At 39.4% G+C, this 17,577-nt stretch overlaps 1 protein-coding gene across 1 annotated transcript in view; it reads right to left on the bottom strand.

The window, feature by feature from the left end:
* The window catches only part of LOC102487666 (chondroitin sulfate proteoglycan 4), a 79,394-nt gene that overhangs the window by 23,790 nt on the left and 38,027 nt on the right, over window positions 1-17,577 (bottom strand). Inside the window, exons 6-8 of the mRNA XM_027772057.1 lie at window positions 13,085-13,283; window positions 9,247-9,378; window positions 1,644-1,816 (exon numbers count right to left, since the gene is read on the bottom strand). Coding sequence (XP_027627858.1) covers window positions 1,644-1,816; window positions 9,247-9,378; window positions 13,085-13,283 — 504 coding nt within the window. The remainder of the gene's footprint in view (window positions 1-1,643; window positions 1,817-9,246; window positions 9,379-13,084; window positions 13,284-17,577) is intronic.

The following is a 17,577-nucleotide window of genomic DNA, read 5'->3' as shown; positions in this document are numbered from 1 at the left end:
GGTCTATTATCAAATTAAAATAATAATAATAAATAAAATTAAATAATTCTTTTTAAAAATACTTGAAAACAATGTTTGCAATGATCAGAGCCAAATTAAAAGAAAAAGAAAGAAAGAGGAAAGAAAGAAAGAAAGAAAGAAAGAAAGAAAGAAAGAAAGAAAGAAAGAAAGAAAGAAAGAAAAAGAAAGAAAGAAAGAAAGAAAGAAGAAAGAACGAACGAACGAACCAGGGAGAAAGTCAAGGAAACTTTGTATGACCAAATCATGTTTGTCAGTATTCAAAATACAAATTGACCCTGAGCATGTTTTGATACCTTTGGACACATTCCAGGCTCCCCAAATAATTCACTTTTCACTCTAATCCTTTTTCCTCCTCTTTCAGAGTGCATCTGTGAATGAGAGAATTTATATTTTCTCTTTCCAGCACCACAGGCTTTTACTGGCCTTGTGATCTATTCCCTTAAATACATCCCAGACAAAGGCTTTTGCAAAGCAAAAGGCAAATTCAATCCTGCCACATCATACTGGAGATAAATGGCTCAAAGGTTAATGGCAGACATATGGTTTACTCTTGCTATTTCCTCTCAACTTGACTTGGGATCTCTTTTTAGTCATGTAAAGCCACAGCCAAATCAGCAATCAGATCCACACATGCACTGTTTCAGAATGGAAGCTAGAAGGCAAACAAGGGAAACAGTTACATTCAAGAAGACTGTTTGAAAATGTGCACTTTTAGAAAATGAAATCAAATAAAAGCGAACATGTCTGGTCAGTCAGATTCCTGGCTGGAATGTAAAATTTAAACAAATTTTAAAAAGAAGTTTGAAAGATTATTCATTTAAATAAGAAAATATGTGGATAGTAGTAATGGTAGTAAAATACCAAAGAAGTTAAAAACAGATGGCTGAAGATACAGATTGTATACACATGCGTACACACACACACACACACACACACACTTGTATGCAAACTGTGATTATGAAAAAACTATTCATGGATTTCAAAAAATTTTTACACCAAAATAAACTTGTACTTTAATTCCATTTTTCCATGAATTTTGAAGATTACTTTATATGTATATATCACACACATATAATTATTAATATATATAATATTATGTATTAAATACAGATGTACACATGTACATCCTGCAGGGTTTCCTCCTGCAATGACATTTTAGATTTCCTTTTAAATCCATTTTTAGTGATAAAGGAATCTCTTTTTATTTAGTGAACACAGAGCTTAAATTTGCTTAGTGTTTTGATTACTTTATATATATATATCACACACATATAATTATTAATATATATAATATTATGTATTAAATACAGATGTACACATGTACATCCTGCAGGGTTTCCTCCTGCAATGACATTTTAGATTTCCTTTTAAATCCATTTTTAGTGATAAAGGAATCTCTTTTTATTTAGTGAACACAGAGCTTAAATTTGCTTAGTGTTTTCAAACAGCTATGTCTCATTTTGTGCTAACTACAAAGTGTCAGGTTTTCAAACCAGCGCAGCTAAAATAATTAATTGCCTGGGCAAGGGGCATGTCTGTTTTGCATAACAGGATGAAGATAAACGAGGGACCCACCCGTGCAGTGTTCAGTCCTGCTCAGCAGCATGGACACTGGGACTCACCAGATACTGGGTAAAAATGGACACGTCCTCTGTGCTGTTGTCAGAGTTCATCCTCACCAACCTCCCCAGCCTAGGGGAACTTACAACCATAAAAGTTACAGTTCTGTTTCCTGTATCGTCCATGTCATTGGTCACGGCTTTCAGGTCATGAGATGAAAGGGGTTTTGTGGAACCTAAGTGAAGATGAAAAAATGCATGTAAATATAAAGCACAGGAAGGCTGCCAGTTAGTAAAATAATATATTTTAATAGATTTTTGCTATAGGGTGCATACACTCACCAGGAGACAGAGAGACAGAAAGCAAGAAACCACCCCTCAGGGAAGATGGCCACACCACAAACCCTTCTCCTCCATTCTCCTCTCAAGATTTTGGGCACACAAGCACTTGGCGTGAGTTTCAAGCTGCCAGGTCCAGGACTCAAACTACTGTTGACCATGTGGGAGTCCAGTGCCTTAACCACTACACCACCTGCTGGTCTCAATAAAATAATCTTTATGCGATCCCCAAAAACTGTTTTGAAAACCCTGGTTATGAATGAGGGAACTAGCTAGCTTTAACCTGAAACTGGGCTACAAGGAGCTAGTGACCCCTGAGACATCTACTCATGGGTATCATTTGTTTCCAAATACCAAAGACTCCAGAGAAACTGGCTTCTCACCACCCACCCAGCCTAAGCCTGGTGTCTAACTGATTCCTAGACAAAGAAGGCAATGCTAGGTGTGCATGGTTCCTGGCTCAGTACAGAGCATGGAAAGTGAAAAACGGATCGTGCAGCCCTAAGAACACAGGAGACAACACTTTTACCTTGGAGGTTAGAGGTGACTTTACTTGACAGTGGCTGATACTCAGTGGAGTATCCTTCTACAGGTATCTGGAATGAAAGGCTGGCTCTTAAACAAACATGTGACACCTCCTGGGGACTCCCAGACATACATGTTGCATAGACATTGTGGGGAGTGAAGGGCCTGTGTGAATGCCTGGGAGTGGGGGAGAACTTGGTGGCAGATGGGTTTGAGCACTAAAATGACCTCATTGGTAACCAAAGAGACTTGAAGACTCTCAGGTTAGTGCAGTGCTTCTCAAATGCTCTGTGCTGAATGATCAGTGTTTCCCTTTTAATCAATCCACTGTGAACTGATAATTTTGTAAAATACAGTAAAAATGTCACAACAATGTCCAGTAGCTATTTTAAAAAAATGTCTAAACACTTCATCTCATTTTCTGTTCTTACTGTTCACAGATTAAAAGGTCTGAGGAACACTTGGTGGAGCACAGGGTTGGAGCCCATATCCCTTACTTTGCAATGATTCAGAGAACATCTCCAACCTTATATGATGGTGAGTCTTAAATAGACCACATCATGCTCAAGCCCAGAATATTACTTCATCTCTTCTGTTTTAGCTCTTGCTACAGGACTGAAGCATTAGGCTTTTGCAGGGTCACCATCTGAGTAGGCAGTTGTTTATGAAGTTGAGCCAAACATCCAATACTAAGCCTCCACCTTTCTTTGTTTTTCCTCACTCTACCTTCAAGAGCAAAGGCCACCAAATATAGTGTTTAAAACACATTAGGCATTTGCCAATTCCAAGCAGGAACCAGCTTTGGGTCTGAAAGATGTCCAAACTTACACAGATTTGAAAGCTCCATTTAAGATGCCTGAGCCCCTGGAATGGGTACCAAGTCTTGGGGCTCCTGGGGATGAGGGCGAAAGTTCGAAAGTGCCTGAGAACATCAGGTGCCTCAAGAACACAGGTCTGCCTCAGGTTCAGAACACGCTGACGCAAGTTTAGTTGTTACATAAAGTGCTCATGAGATGCTTGTCACTGTCTCCCACATTCCTCTCACTTCTTGTTGCTGACATTTTTGCTGTCATTGCCACCTTCTGACTCCTAGAGATGGGGCCAATATTGGAGGTCACTCTGGAAGACTGAAAGGAATGTTTTTGTACCCTTCATCAATATTACACAATGTTATAACTGATATCTTTCCTCTGTTGGCTGTAAGTAAGTTTCCCCCATTCTATTAGGTGAATAGTATCTTTTATGTACGCAGTCTCTGGTCACCCCAACATCCAACTCCTTCATCTTCAGTTTTTCTTTGGAACTTTTCCCTGGTATGCCTTCTTATAAAGGACTCTAACTTATAACTAATGTATTCCCTCATTTCCAGAGTTACATTTGGTAGATGGGTTGGTGTGTGGGGTGGGGAGGGGTAAAGAACTCTTTTTTAAAAATATATTATTTCATTTATCTTAGCCTTTTAAAACAGAAGACCCATCAGAGCTGTTTCAGGTCAAGAGTGCTTTTCTCTCATCCATGATAGGTCAATCCCTCATGGTCTTCTCCAGCTACCTAACTCAGAATGGTGCCCATGTTTAACTACTACTTAGCAGTGATCCTGAGCAAGCTCAATCAGCAAGACTATTTCACCTCATACTGTAGCTACCTAACCCAGTTCAACCCACCAAAAGCCACCTCATTTCATCCAAGTGGCTGATAATTTCATCAATGAGCTCCAGACACTTAATTTGGAAACAATTTTTCTAAGGCCCCACCTAAATCTGTATTCAGAGAATAACTATTCTCAAGGAGCACAGTCCTAAGAGGGCTCTGGAACCCTATCTGTTGGGCAAGCTCTTATTCCATATGCACTTTGAGAAGATTTGAAAAGTTAACTCAGCCTCTTAAAGTATCTGGTAAGTCTTGGAGTAAAGAGACCAATTTTATCCTCCTCTTTAAACACAGCATTTGCTCAAATATAGCTTGTACCCAGCATAATTGCTTCATGAAAAATAACTACCACCAAGGTAGCAAGAGTTTTGTGGTCACTAGACTTGGAGGCCTTGCACATTGTTTCAACAAACATTCTGGAGTACCTACCATGTGGAAAACACAAACATAAAGAACAGTGATATGCCAAGAAACAGCACAGACATGAACTCTACCCTTTCTTGTAGATATTGTGATAACCCTAAGAAGTATGTATTTATTTCCTCATCAGTAAGAAGTGATATCTGCAACTTCCCTGATGGTCAATGTTAAGTCTTGCTGACTCAGAAGCGAATATTTTTAAAGTTGAAACTATATTGTCTCTAGCATTCTATTTTGAACACAATGGGTGAAATGATATCTGAGTTAGGAAATTATGTGATTAACCAGTCAATAAATCTGACATACCTTCCACCCAACCTTCCAAACACACCTTTCCACTGCTCTGGTCTTCACTTACACAGTTGGCACACTCGCCCCTCCTCAATGCCACCCACCAGTCTACTCAGTCTTCAGGGGTGCTTAAGACCTGTCTTGGCCAGTAAGTTTTCTCAATTATCTCAGTCTATAAGAAATTTCCCTCCTTTGAACTCATGTAGCACACCCTATCTGCCCCCAGTCACCAGGCACTTATCTTTACATTAATGTTTGGCATGGTTAATGATTCTTGAGTGTACATTTCCTATTTAACCAATTAACAAGCTTTTCATTATTTCCTTGAAGAATGACAATCTTCTGTTATATTTTTGGTTATTTCCCACTAAGTCTAGCAGTATTCAATTTAGTGTTTTAAGACCCAATAGCTAAAGGTTTTATAAATCACCGCTTGAAACGTTTAGCAATACACTATGAGTCTCTTCTTTCTATTTTCCTTCAATTCCTACCATGGAGGAGAGAGAGCCTGTTGATGACATGTGGTTCCCTCTCTCTCGTGACCAAAGAGACTGACTCACAGTTTTCAGGAAGAGCTGGTGCTGATGGATTGCTTACCTCTGGGTTGATGTAAACTTATAGTCTAGACCATTTTAACAGAACTCTCAGGTCAGTCCCTCCCCAACACTCTTGAAAAAGAGCCAAGTACAACTTGAGTAAGCAAAAAAAACTAGCTCCTAAGGCCACAGTGTATTCTAACATGCCACTGCTATGAAAACAAACGAAATCAATGGTATCATTCAAGATGAAAAACTAGTTACAAAATTCCTTTCTGGGAAATAGATTGAGCAGAAAGAGTATGTTTCAATTAAAAGTGTATGTATGTATGTGTATTTTTTATATAACAAAATGAAAATATACTTTGCATAGATTTTTTTCATAGTTCACATACAGTAAAGTTCATTTAGGACTGTAATACTTCCTACTTTAAAATAATTTAGCTAAAAAAATATTTTTTAGGGCCAGTAGTTTTGGCTAAGCAGTAATACAATGCTTTGTGGGGCTGGATCGTGATGGGATGGTCCCAGAACATGCCGTCCCTGGACATGCTGGGCACATGCTTGCCAATGATCTGTGCTGGCTGAAGCTAGAGGTAGACTGTGGCATGCAAACCCTGTTGGGAGTCTCTCTCTCTCTCTCTCTCTCTCTCTCTCTCTCTCTCTCTCTTTTACTCTCTTTCTCCCTCCCTTCCTGCCTCTCTCTCATGGAAAAAAAATAAACAGTCCTTTTAAACATTATTTTTGAATTTCATAGGACATAGAGGCTATGGTTAAAACATGTTATGTTTAAAACATGTTCTATAATGGTAAAATTAAACTGAATATTTTAATAATTATTTTAGTTAACTATGCAAATCTTTACAAGTCTCAAGCCAGGGCTAATTTTAAGACTAAATACACAAAGGAAGAAAAACAAGAATAGCCAAAATCTGATAAGCTGGCAGAGAAAGTCCTACTGGTATTAGAGCAATGTGAGTCAAAAAGAAACTTTGTTGAGTAATGCCAGGTTGCAATATTTCCTTAATAGAAGAGAGTAAAACACACAACATTTCTTTTTTTTTTTTTTTTTTTTTGAGAGATTTTCACTGTAGGGCGCGTGCGCTCGCCAGACAGACAGAGAGAGAGATAGAGACAGAAAGCGAGAAATCACCCCCCAGGGGGGATGGGCACGCCGCAATCCCTTCTCCTCCATTCTCCTCTCAGGATCTTGGGCACGCACGCACACGCGCCCGGCGTGAGTTTTAAGCCACCGGGTCCGGGACATGAACCGCGGTCGACTACGTGGGAGTCCAGCGACATAGCCATTACGCTAACTGCTGGTTCCCACAACATTTCTTTATAACCACTGCTGTTTATGAAATTGCTATGTATATTTTTCTGGATATGCATCTCAACCCATCAATAACGGAAAAAAAAAAAATAGACAAACAGCCACCAAGATGGCCACATTCTCAGGAAACAGACATTCCAAAATGTAGGCAACCCTGGAACACTAGCACACAAATAAACATCAGAGTTTCCCGATCAAGCACAGGAGGTGAGTTGGAGTTGGCACTCAGTCTTAGGGCTTATGACTTCTATTAGTTACGTGACCTTGAACTTTCCCAAGCCACCATGTTTTTTTATCTGCCAAATGGGAATAATCAAAACTTGCTTCACATACATTATTCACTTAAATTGTACAGCAACCAGTGCTGTAGATACAAAGTATAAAATACTATAAAAACACCAAGTATCCAAAGTATCTGAATGTCCAACCTATAATAAGAATTGTTTTTCTACCCCAAATATAGTTCTAAACAATTCATAGTTCTGTAAAAAGGAATCGATTTTCTCTGATATTTTGGCACATATTGGTTAGCAGTAGCTGACAACTGACATCTTTGTTTCTTTCTTTGTTAGTTTATTTCTTCCATGTCTGAGAGAGAAAAAGAGAGACAGACAGCACCTCCAAAGAGTCCTGACACCACAATCCACAACTCCCCCAGACTACGGGTACATGTGTGCCTGGCAGACTCAGGGAGGTGTCTGGACCTGATCCCAGAACCTTCCCATGTGGCTCTGTCTCACAGAGCATCACGTTTTGCCACCACAGCACAGCAGCTGAAATCTTAAATCACACTTTGAGGTGGGACACTGTGTGTCTCCTTTCCCTCAGCACAACTGATGAGATGGGATAGGGGTGGGGGACCTGAGGAAACGGGAAGAGGAGGGCATCTGTTATCATCACCACACAGCTGGGCAAGGCTCCACTGGATCCCCAAAAAGAAGAGGAAGTGGCATGGTCATCAGATCCACATTCACACAGGGAGTTCTGGGCACCTGCTACTTTGAGATATTAGGGCAGGAAAAAAACTAAGAACAGCTGGGCCAGATGACCTAGAAGGTCAACCTAAATGCTAAAATCTGTGATTCCAGTTCTCATTTCCACGCCCACCTAAGCCGAGACATCTTCAAATATAAGAGCCACCTAACTGAAATGTATATGAAAATCCTTCTTCCTTCCCACTGGCCAGGAACTGGAGCAGGAAACAAGTCACGGTGTGCGGCTAAAGGGGGACAGAAACCAAGAATAACAAGAAAACCAACAGAGCTAATATGCTGGGGAGAATGGAAGAAGACCCAGCTCCCTCGGGATTTGAGGATAACATGAAGTTCCCAGGGTGGGTTCTGGGACCCAGGGAGGTAAAGTCAGGACAGACTCAGGGCTTGTTGGAAAGGGACAGGAGCCAGCTGGGGCCATGTCCAAATATTAAACAGAGGACCATATGTTTTGCATAATTCTACAAATATTGACAAGGGAATTCTGGCCACTCAAACATATTTTTTCCTGACAAACTAATATTCAGTTAAACAGGCACCAGAAACTCAGAAGTTTCTAAGCTATAGGACATCTCCTTTAATACAACGGTCTTCAATGATTAAACCAGAATCAGTTTAGCCAGAATAAATGGGAGTTATTTAATTTTCTGTAGCAAGCAGATTTATCATAAGATCGGAACTTTTTTTAGAGAGGTATAGTCATTTGTTCAAGAGTGTGTATGTGCATGAGTGCACAGAGAAGACTGTATGGTATTTTTAGAAAGGGTCTTACTGTGCCACCATCCTCCTGCTTCAGCCTCCCAAACAACTAGGACTCCAGGGGACCATAATTAATACAATTATGAGTGTCTTTCTCTATCTATGTTTTCCTGGTGATGCATATCACTTAAACAATGCACAGAGTTGGTTTTCAACATTCAGGACATGTTCAAATGTTATTGCTTCCTGTATCAGCCTTTTCAGTGCTTTTATTTAGAAACAACGAATTCAACTTCTTTTTCCTTTGTGAGAAAGAGAGAGGGAAAAGGAGAGAAATGGAGGTATTTTTAATAGAGTATTTTCACTCTGTTGCCATCTTCTCATCCTAACCTCTGAATTAGCCAGGATTAGAGTATATTAAAGTTGGCCCAAGAACCAGCAGTTAGCGTACTGGCTATGTCGCTGGACTCCCACATAGTCGACCGCGGTTCGTGTCCCGGACCGGGTGGCTTAAAACTCACGCCGGGCGCGTGTGCGTGCGTGCCCAAGATCCTGAGAGGAGAATGGAGGAGAAGGGATTGCGGCGTGACCATCCCCCCTGGGGGGTGATTTCTCGCTTTCTGTCTCTATGTCTCTCTCTGTCTGTCTGGCGAGCGCACGCGCCCTACAGTGAAAATCTCTCAAAAAAAAAAAAAAAAGAAAGAAAGATAAAGCTTTGCTTCTGTTAAGTTCCTACAGAGCATTCCTTCTGAGACTTTATACATGTATAAAATCTATTACTGTCCTACAGTAAAGATAATGCTTTACACCATGCAGGTGAAACTTTCTAAATGAACAGAAAAACACTTAAACCCAAACTTCTGCACAAGTTCAAATCTTACCTGGAAAGATGCTCAGTCCTCTGTTTACTTCTAAGCTAATGATCAGAACTCGAGCTGTGACGCTAAAAATTTGTCGAGGTGCAAAGTTCAAACCATCAGTAACCTGAAAATTAAAGCCTCCTGACATTGCTCCTTCAAAAGAAGAAATTACACTCTGGTCAATTTGGTCATTCTGCAAAAGCCACCCACTTTCACCCAGCCCCTATCGATTTGAGAAATTTGAGAATGTCCTAATGCAATCACTGAACTCACAAATTGAATAATGCAAAGACACAAAATTAGAACAATATCGATAAAAATCTATAGCATAGATTCCCCCATCCTATGACATAATAAAAGAAAGCAAAAATGTTCTCTCTAAGAAATCTTTTAAAATGTTAAAAACATATTCATCACCTGTACTTTATTATTTTTTTTGAATTTATACCAGTAAAAGTAATGCATGCATAGCACACACATACACACACACACACATCAGATAAAACTAGAAATCAAAATTAGGGAGAAGTAAATAATACTTAACCACCCTCCACTCTGACTCCAAATAGCTACCTGCACTTTTACTTATTTATCTGTTGCAAGCTGGGTACATTCTGCTAAGAGGGGAAAGAGCAGGGAGGGGAAAGACCTAGCCTTACTTCCGTTAAATTTCTGCAGGGAGAGAATTCCACTCACGCCTCAGTCAAGCGAATGGTGATATCAGTAGTTATAAATTAACTTATGTGCAAAGCTGAAATTGAGATGGATTCCTATTGATCCAGCTCCCTGGAGTGCTTCACTAGTCTGACTCATGAAGCACTGGGCAAAATCACTATGCAGAGAGCTCGATGTTCACATTCCAATCACTCTCTGAAAATGTTCATCTAGCAGTAAATTTGGAGGCTTACAGGTCTTTGCACTAGGCAGCAGATAAGAACATATATTTGTTGCCCCAAGGGACATATGGCAAGGAATAAAAGAGGCCCAGGCAGGCTGCAATTATGTACAAGTACTCCCTTAATAACACGATTTAATAAAAAGTAGGTCGATGGCTTAATAGTCTCTCAAGTCCCTATTATCTAAGCAAACCCTGGGAGTTCCTATTCCTTACAAGAAGAGGTTACAGACTGTTAAAAATTTCCCAGTACACTCAAAAATCATCTTAAAAGGGAGGGAGAGAGATCAGAGTCAGCCTAATTCAGAACAGGAGTCTCCAACCAATGTTATTTTTCATTGGCTTCTTTTCCTAGAAATTGCACTTTGAAAGTTGTCTTTAATGAAACATGAACTTAAGAATGCTTTCTGCTGCTAGTGCCTAGCAGCAGAAAAAGAATTCAGAAAAAGAATGGAGATGAAATCAAAGGAATTATATCAAAACAAATACAGAATATTGTATTGCCTGTGCCCTACCAGACTAATTATGACCGAAGTAAAGTAAGGGGGGAAATACAGAAGTATTTTCTTTTACAAAATACAGAAGTGGGATTGACCTATGGATTTTCTATTATACAATCTCAGATATTGCCCGACAGTGCTTTCAGAAGGCTGAGCTTAAATAAATCACTTAGCCTCTCACCTTTGGGTTTTATCAACCTGCTTTGGTTATTATGTGGAATAATGAATTAGATTAATGGAAGAGCACTTTGCAAATATAAAATGCTAAGAGAGACTAATTAAACCTGTGCTTTGTTTAAGACTGATGATGGACAGATGTGCCAGGGGAGAACAGCTGGTTTCAGCAACAGGCTCCTTTGCAGCTGGGCTGCGGCCACTCTGAGGTTTATTAGTTTGTCTCCAGGTCCATTTAGAAAATATAATGGATTGGCTTGCACACTGAGCTGTTCTTTAACCCTGCTTCATGCTTCCTTAGGAGAAATTATTTTCCCTACTTAACAAAAACAAATATTGACCTGGTAGTTGACCAAAAAATGTCAATCCGGAGAGCTCATTTTTATTTTAATCTTTCATTGCAAATAGTAACTTCAGTGTCTCTACCTGTCCTGCTCTTTAGTGGAGGGGCAGCTGGTAGAGAAAGCCCAGTGCTGGGTGTGGTGGCGCCCGCCCTATGGAGAAAGTCCAGTATTAGGATCCAGCCAACTTTACCTTTTTGAGATTTAGTTTATCTCAAAAATGGGCTCATTACTCCCTGTTGCTTAGAAGATTTCTGAGGATGAAATGAAGTGGGTGATGTGACTCTACCTCCTGTAGTCCCTGACAGGTGGTAGAGAGTGAATGATTGCTTACATGATAGGCATAATTATGGAAGTCCAAAACTTCCCTTGTGCCAGTCTATAGAGCAATTCTCTTCATTTTGAAAATATGACAATTCTTTCATAAAATGAAAATAAACCTTCTAGGTCCCTACCTAATAATACTTGAACTTTTGGCATCAAAAAAAAAAAAAAAAAAAAACCCACACATGTTGGCAAAAACTTATCAATTTTGTACCTCTTTAAATGTTTATATTGTTTATTTTATTTTTCCATAGGGTGTATATACTTGCCAGAGAGAGACAAAAAGAGAAGGAAAGTGAAAAATCACCCTCCCAATAAGAAAGAAGGGATGGCCACTCAGCAATTCCTTCTCTTCTATTCTCCTCTTGGGATTTGTGCACACCCATTGTGTTTTTCAAGCCACTTGGGTCTGGATCTCAAAGTGCAAGATGCAACACCTTAACATCATGCTACTTGCTGGTCTGAATTGTATTTTATTAATGAGCACACCTACACACAATTTTAAAATGGAAATACATGTACATGGAAAATATCAGTCAGTCCACAAGCAATGCTTCGGTACATATGTGGGAAGATTTAGGATCCTGTTACACTAAAACTAACCACTGCAGATTTGAAACTAGATGAGAGTGTTCACACAGTAAATTATTTTCAGATTCTTTGGGCATCCTTTGCATTAACTGCAAAGAAAATCAGGAAATTACTATATTCATATTTAGAGGATATTATATCCTTCCTTTCTTTACTGTATTTTTTAAATAAGATCATTGAAAAATAAAAAGACATGACTTTTTAACTTTCTCATCCTGCACGGCTGGCTCAAGTTCCTTCCCATTCCTACTGCAGGCTGGAAATGGCCTGCTTCTCCCAGCCCACTGACAATGGCAGCCTGGAAAGAAAGCCAGGCTGCCCTTTTGCAAAGTGCCGGGGTTGCCCCTTCTGCAGATTTACACTTGCCATTTGGCTTATTGATTCACTGATGAACAGGAGGAAGAAGAAAAGGGCTTTTAATGTCGGGATCTTTTAGAATTACAGTTACATTCATTCACTCATTCATTTATGTATTCCTTCATTGAACTTGCATCTGTTTTGTGTGCTAATATATCCCTACCTGGCACATAATAAATGTTACATATCATTTTTTCCTTTCAACAAATTTTTATTAGGCATGTGGTATGTTCCAGTCACTGTTTCAGGTGCTAACGCTACAAGAGTGAAGAAAACAAAGGTCCTGCTATTAATAGGGTTTAGATTGTCGTGAGGAAGACAGACAACAAATAAATATCCAAGTAAATCTTTACTATAATGTCAGGTAGCCAGGGAAAGGGATGAAAAGTAACAGAGGGGAAATGCTATTTTTTTAGTGGGTTGTCAGGAAAAGGCTCTCAGATAAGCTTATATTTGAGCACCAACCTTACATGATAATTTGAGTAAGCCATGTGAGAGTCACAGGTACTTGCTAATGCTTTCTATTATTAACTTTACTAAAAAAGAGAGAGAAAGAGAGAGCTTGGAAAGTTTTTAGATGGCCTATGGTTTTCAGTCAGCAACTTCAGGCATGACTATCACAATAACCACAGATTGAACACGTTTTGGTTTCACATCATTCTTCTTCCATGACCTACCAGTATGTACAAACACTAGTTGGCCCTCGTTGATTTGAGCCTGGGTGAAGTTCTGGATGCTTTGACCAGGAGAGGACTTAAGAGCTAAATGCCCGTTGCTGGGTACAGTGGCCCAGTAGGCCAGGTTCTGTGGAGAGGAGTCCCCATCTTCTGCACAGAGGTCATCCTGGGTCAGCGCAGTGACAGAATTCGCCCATACCTTAAAAAGAAGAGGACCATAGATCGTTCAAGGACTAATTTCAGTCACATCACATTAGCAAACTAGCTTGCTATGACATCTTGTCCCCTTGCACAAAGATTTAGAAGCTAAAGCAATTCACCAGCATTTCTAAAGCAAGCAGTTCCTTAATTCAAAACAGATGTATAACTAAATGCCAAATGAAATACAAGTCACATTATTGGGTTCATTTAATTCATGAGGTCTATGAGGGTTTCAGTGAAAAGGTATTCATAATTATTTATTCAAATATAATTATGTGAGGTTTAAATGCACTTACACCAAGTATGAAAACAGTAAAAGTTGATGACTACAAAGCACCTTCCCTGTGCCTGGCATATGCTAAACACTCTACATGTAGTTTCAGATAATTCAGAACATACCTCATAGGATTGATTTCAGTATTTCTTTTTCTTTTCTTTTTTTTTTTTTTGCAGGGGGGTGGTTTGCCATAGGGCATGTGCAGGAGAAGGGATTGCAGCATGGCCATCGCCTCTGGGGGTGGCGGGAGAGAGACAGAGAAAGAGATAATGAGAGGTAAAGTGAGAAATCACACCCCCTCCCCCAGAGGGGATGGGCATGCTGCAATCCCTTCTCCTGCATTTGGGATTTGGGGCATGCATGCACACATGCCCAGCATGGTTTTCAAGCCTCTAGGTCCAGGACTTGAACAGCATTCAGCCATGTGGGAGTCTAGCACCTTAACCACCATGCCACTTTCTGGCCCTGATTTAAGGGTTTCTATTCATGGCAGTAAGAAGTAAATGATTTCATCTGCTTTTAAACAGTTGATATGGGGCCAGCAGGTGGCATGGTGGAAGCACTGGACTCCCACCTGGATGACTATCGTTCGAAGGCCGGACTTGGCAGTTTGCTTTCTCCCTTTCCCTTTCTCTTGCTCTCTGACTCTCTGGTCAAACTTAAATAATGATAATAATAATAATAAATGGAATTAAATAAATAAATAATTCTTCTGAATAAATAAATAGCTGGTAGGAAAATATACTGCACATATTTTACTCCACTTATCTGGAACTGTCTCACAGAAAACAAAAATAACAGGTTACTATACTCTTGCAATGTTTGCTGTACAGATAGTTCCCATCTACAGTTGTAGCTGAGTTATATTCTCTGTTTCCTAATTAAGCTTAAAGTCTATTTACAGTGCCTAAACATTTTAACTCAGCAATCATTTAATGAGCATCTACAATATTCCAGGCAATGTTCTGAGTGTTTGCAACGTGTCAGACAAAGAGGCCTACATTCATGCATGTAGAAATGGAACCTACATTCTGGCAGAAGGGGACAAAGAGACACAGAGACGGAATAATAAAAAAAATAAATTATATAGTGTGTTAGAAAGTCACAGCTATGAACAAAGGGAAAAACACAAAGTAAGATAAAGAGAGCTCAAAGGAGGATGAATAGGAGGCTCCTCTGAGGAGCTCCTAGAAGGAGGTGAAGAAGGAGTCATGTGAATATCTAGGGGAAGACCATCCAGGCAGTAGAAGCAGCCCTAAAGAAGTAGCTGCCTGTCTGCTGGGGGGCCAGAAAATCCATCAATGTAGCAGGAAAGCACATGAAGAGTAAAAGGAGAAGAATCAAAAATGTAATAGAAGGTCAAGTTCTGTGGAGTCTTGAACACTACTTTAAGAAGGCTGGGTTCTCCTTGAATGCAATGGAGAATCGAGGTAGGGCTTTGGATGAGGAGTGACCTGGTCTAACTCAAGTCTTCACAGACTCCTTCTGGATTCTGTGTCAAGAATAGATGATGAGACCAGCAATTAGCATAATGACTATGTCACTGGACTCCCATGTAGTCGACTGCAGTTCAAGTCCTTGACCTGGTGGCTTAAACTCACGCAAGGTGCCTGTGCGTGTGTGCCCAAGATCCCAAGAGGAGAATGGAGGAGAAGGGATTGCGGCGTGGCCATGCCCTGTAGGGGGTGATTTCTCGCTTTCTGTCTCTCTGTCTCTCTCTGTCTGTCTGGCGAGTGCACGTGCCCTATAGCAAAAACTTCTCCAAAAAAATAAAAGAAGAATAGACGGTAGGAGGCCAGGGTGGAAGGAGGGAGGTCAGTTAAGAGGTGCAGAGAGGGATGATGGGTGAGAGTTGCCAGAAGTTGCAGAAGTGGTGGGAAGTGGTCAAATACGGATGTAAAGCAAACAGAGTGTCTGACACATTTAGTGTGAAAGAAGGAAAGGCAGTGAGAATGACGCCATGATTTGGACTCAGAAAGTAGAAGACAGAATTACCATCCATTGGTATAAGGAAAGCTAGAAGTAGAGTAGATTTGGGGAGGAAGATCAGGGTTTCCATTTTGAACATATTGGACTTAAAATGTTTATTTGGATACTGAGTCACATCTGATAAAGTCAGGCTTTTTGGGTTTCTATAATCGCGGAGTCACATGAAATTTCATTAATACTAAAAACAAGTGGTTTTTATCACCAACACTTTAATCACATTTTCATCTGTATTTATACTTACATATTTTATCATTCATAGAAACACTGTGTACACATTCCCAAGCTTATGTGTTATTCTTTGCTCTCTGACTAGAACCTTATTCTCTTCTATATCAACTTGTTTAAAAATTCGATCCTAAGCAATTTAACAGAAGAGCTCTCTGATTAAAAGGAATCGTCTCCCTCCGTTTATGAAATAACTTAACCCATTTCCACTCTTCATATAGTAACTAAACAGATTCTGAGACAGGGAAGTCAAAAAGTATATCAGATTCCTGTTTTCATACCAGGCATAATGGAGCTAGAAGATAAAAGTCACTTTGGATTGTTTCTAATGCATCAACTACTGATAGCACAGAAATAAATTACTCTGTGAATTATCACTAAACTTTTGGAAATTAAACAGTTGAGCTCATAAATTAGTCGTACATATATACCTGTCTACTCCACATATACATGCATGTGCAGACACTCACAGACATACACACTGGAAGATATACTTCCAAATGGATGTTTAACCCCTCGAGGCAACCTCATTGAAAGGAAACACTCATGCCCATAACAATATCACTGCTCAAAATACTTCTTTTGAAGTTATTTTCAGGTCATTCAAGAGCATTTAATTTTGCTTTTGTCCAGTTAGACTGTCTGGATTCAAGTTACTGCTTTGCCATTTACTAGTTATGTAACCATGGGCACATTTTTTAAACTTCTCTGTACCATAATTTCCTCATCAGCATTAGAATGATAGAGTTATTTTGCATCATGATCCATTTACTATACAAGGGCTTTTCAAAAAGTTCATGGGAAATGCATATTATGAAAAGATAAGCACAGATTTCAAGTTTTCTGCACCAAAATAAACTCATATTTAATTCCGTTTTCTCATGAACGTTCTGAAGTCCTTTCATATGCAAAGTGTTTAGAATCGCTTCCCTGGCACATAGTGAACATTCAGTAAATATTAGCTTTTCTTACTCATTTTCTTCATCAGATTTGGCTCTGAGGATGGGTGTGGTTTTTTAATATCACTTAAAGTCACTCAGAGTTCAATGATTACCACTACTAAAACTATTCTATAACACATGCTACAGATTTTATTTTAATCCCACGGCAGTTCTCTGTTTAATGACCGTGTTGTCAATGGATACTCCTATGTATCTTTTGGAATATGCCAACTGAGTATTTTTCAGAGCTGTAAGGAAATCAACTTTTTAATAGCTACCAGAAGTTCTTCTCAATCTAATGTTCAAATTATAAGGCTGTGTGGAAAGGCTGTAGTTTCTATTAAAAAAACAAGCTGGACTGTTAACAAACTTCCAAACTTACTCATCCCAGTTTTTGACTTTTTGCATTTTTAATCCATCCATATATCTTATGCCTATTTTATGAGGAACTCAGTATGATTTGGAAATGTGCTGCCATTTCTCTTGCTGTGACTGGCAGACACTCATTTTTTCCAACACTGTGCACAAAAAAAGCTGGATGAAGCATGTTTTCCACTGTAGTTACTCTACTGTGGAACACTGCTTTCCCCCTCTTGCCTCTGGAATATACCGTCTTCCAAAACAAAGAGCTGGTAACCTTAGGTCTTCATTTCCACGCAAACCTGAGTTCAATTAACAGCCTTATCATGGTCTGATTTAGTGCCTAGTGCTTAGTATAGGAACTCAGACAGGTGAGGAGAAAAAACAAAGACCCCAAAACCGAATTCAGATTGTAAAATGATCCAAAGTTCATAAAGTAATGACTCAATGATGACATGTCTGAAAAAATTAACACTTGAACCTGGACTGATATATATATA

Source organism: Tupaia chinensis, unplaced genomic scaffold (assembly GCF_000334495.1).
Source record: "Tupaia chinensis unplaced genomic scaffold, TupChi_1.0 Scaffold000251_1, whole genome shotgun sequence".
NCBI classification, from domain to species: domain Eukaryota; kingdom Metazoa; phylum Chordata; class Mammalia; order Scandentia; family Tupaiidae; genus Tupaia; species Tupaia belangeri.
Note: the sequence above shows the minus strand (reverse complement) of the source record. Positions and strands in the feature narration are given on the sequence as shown.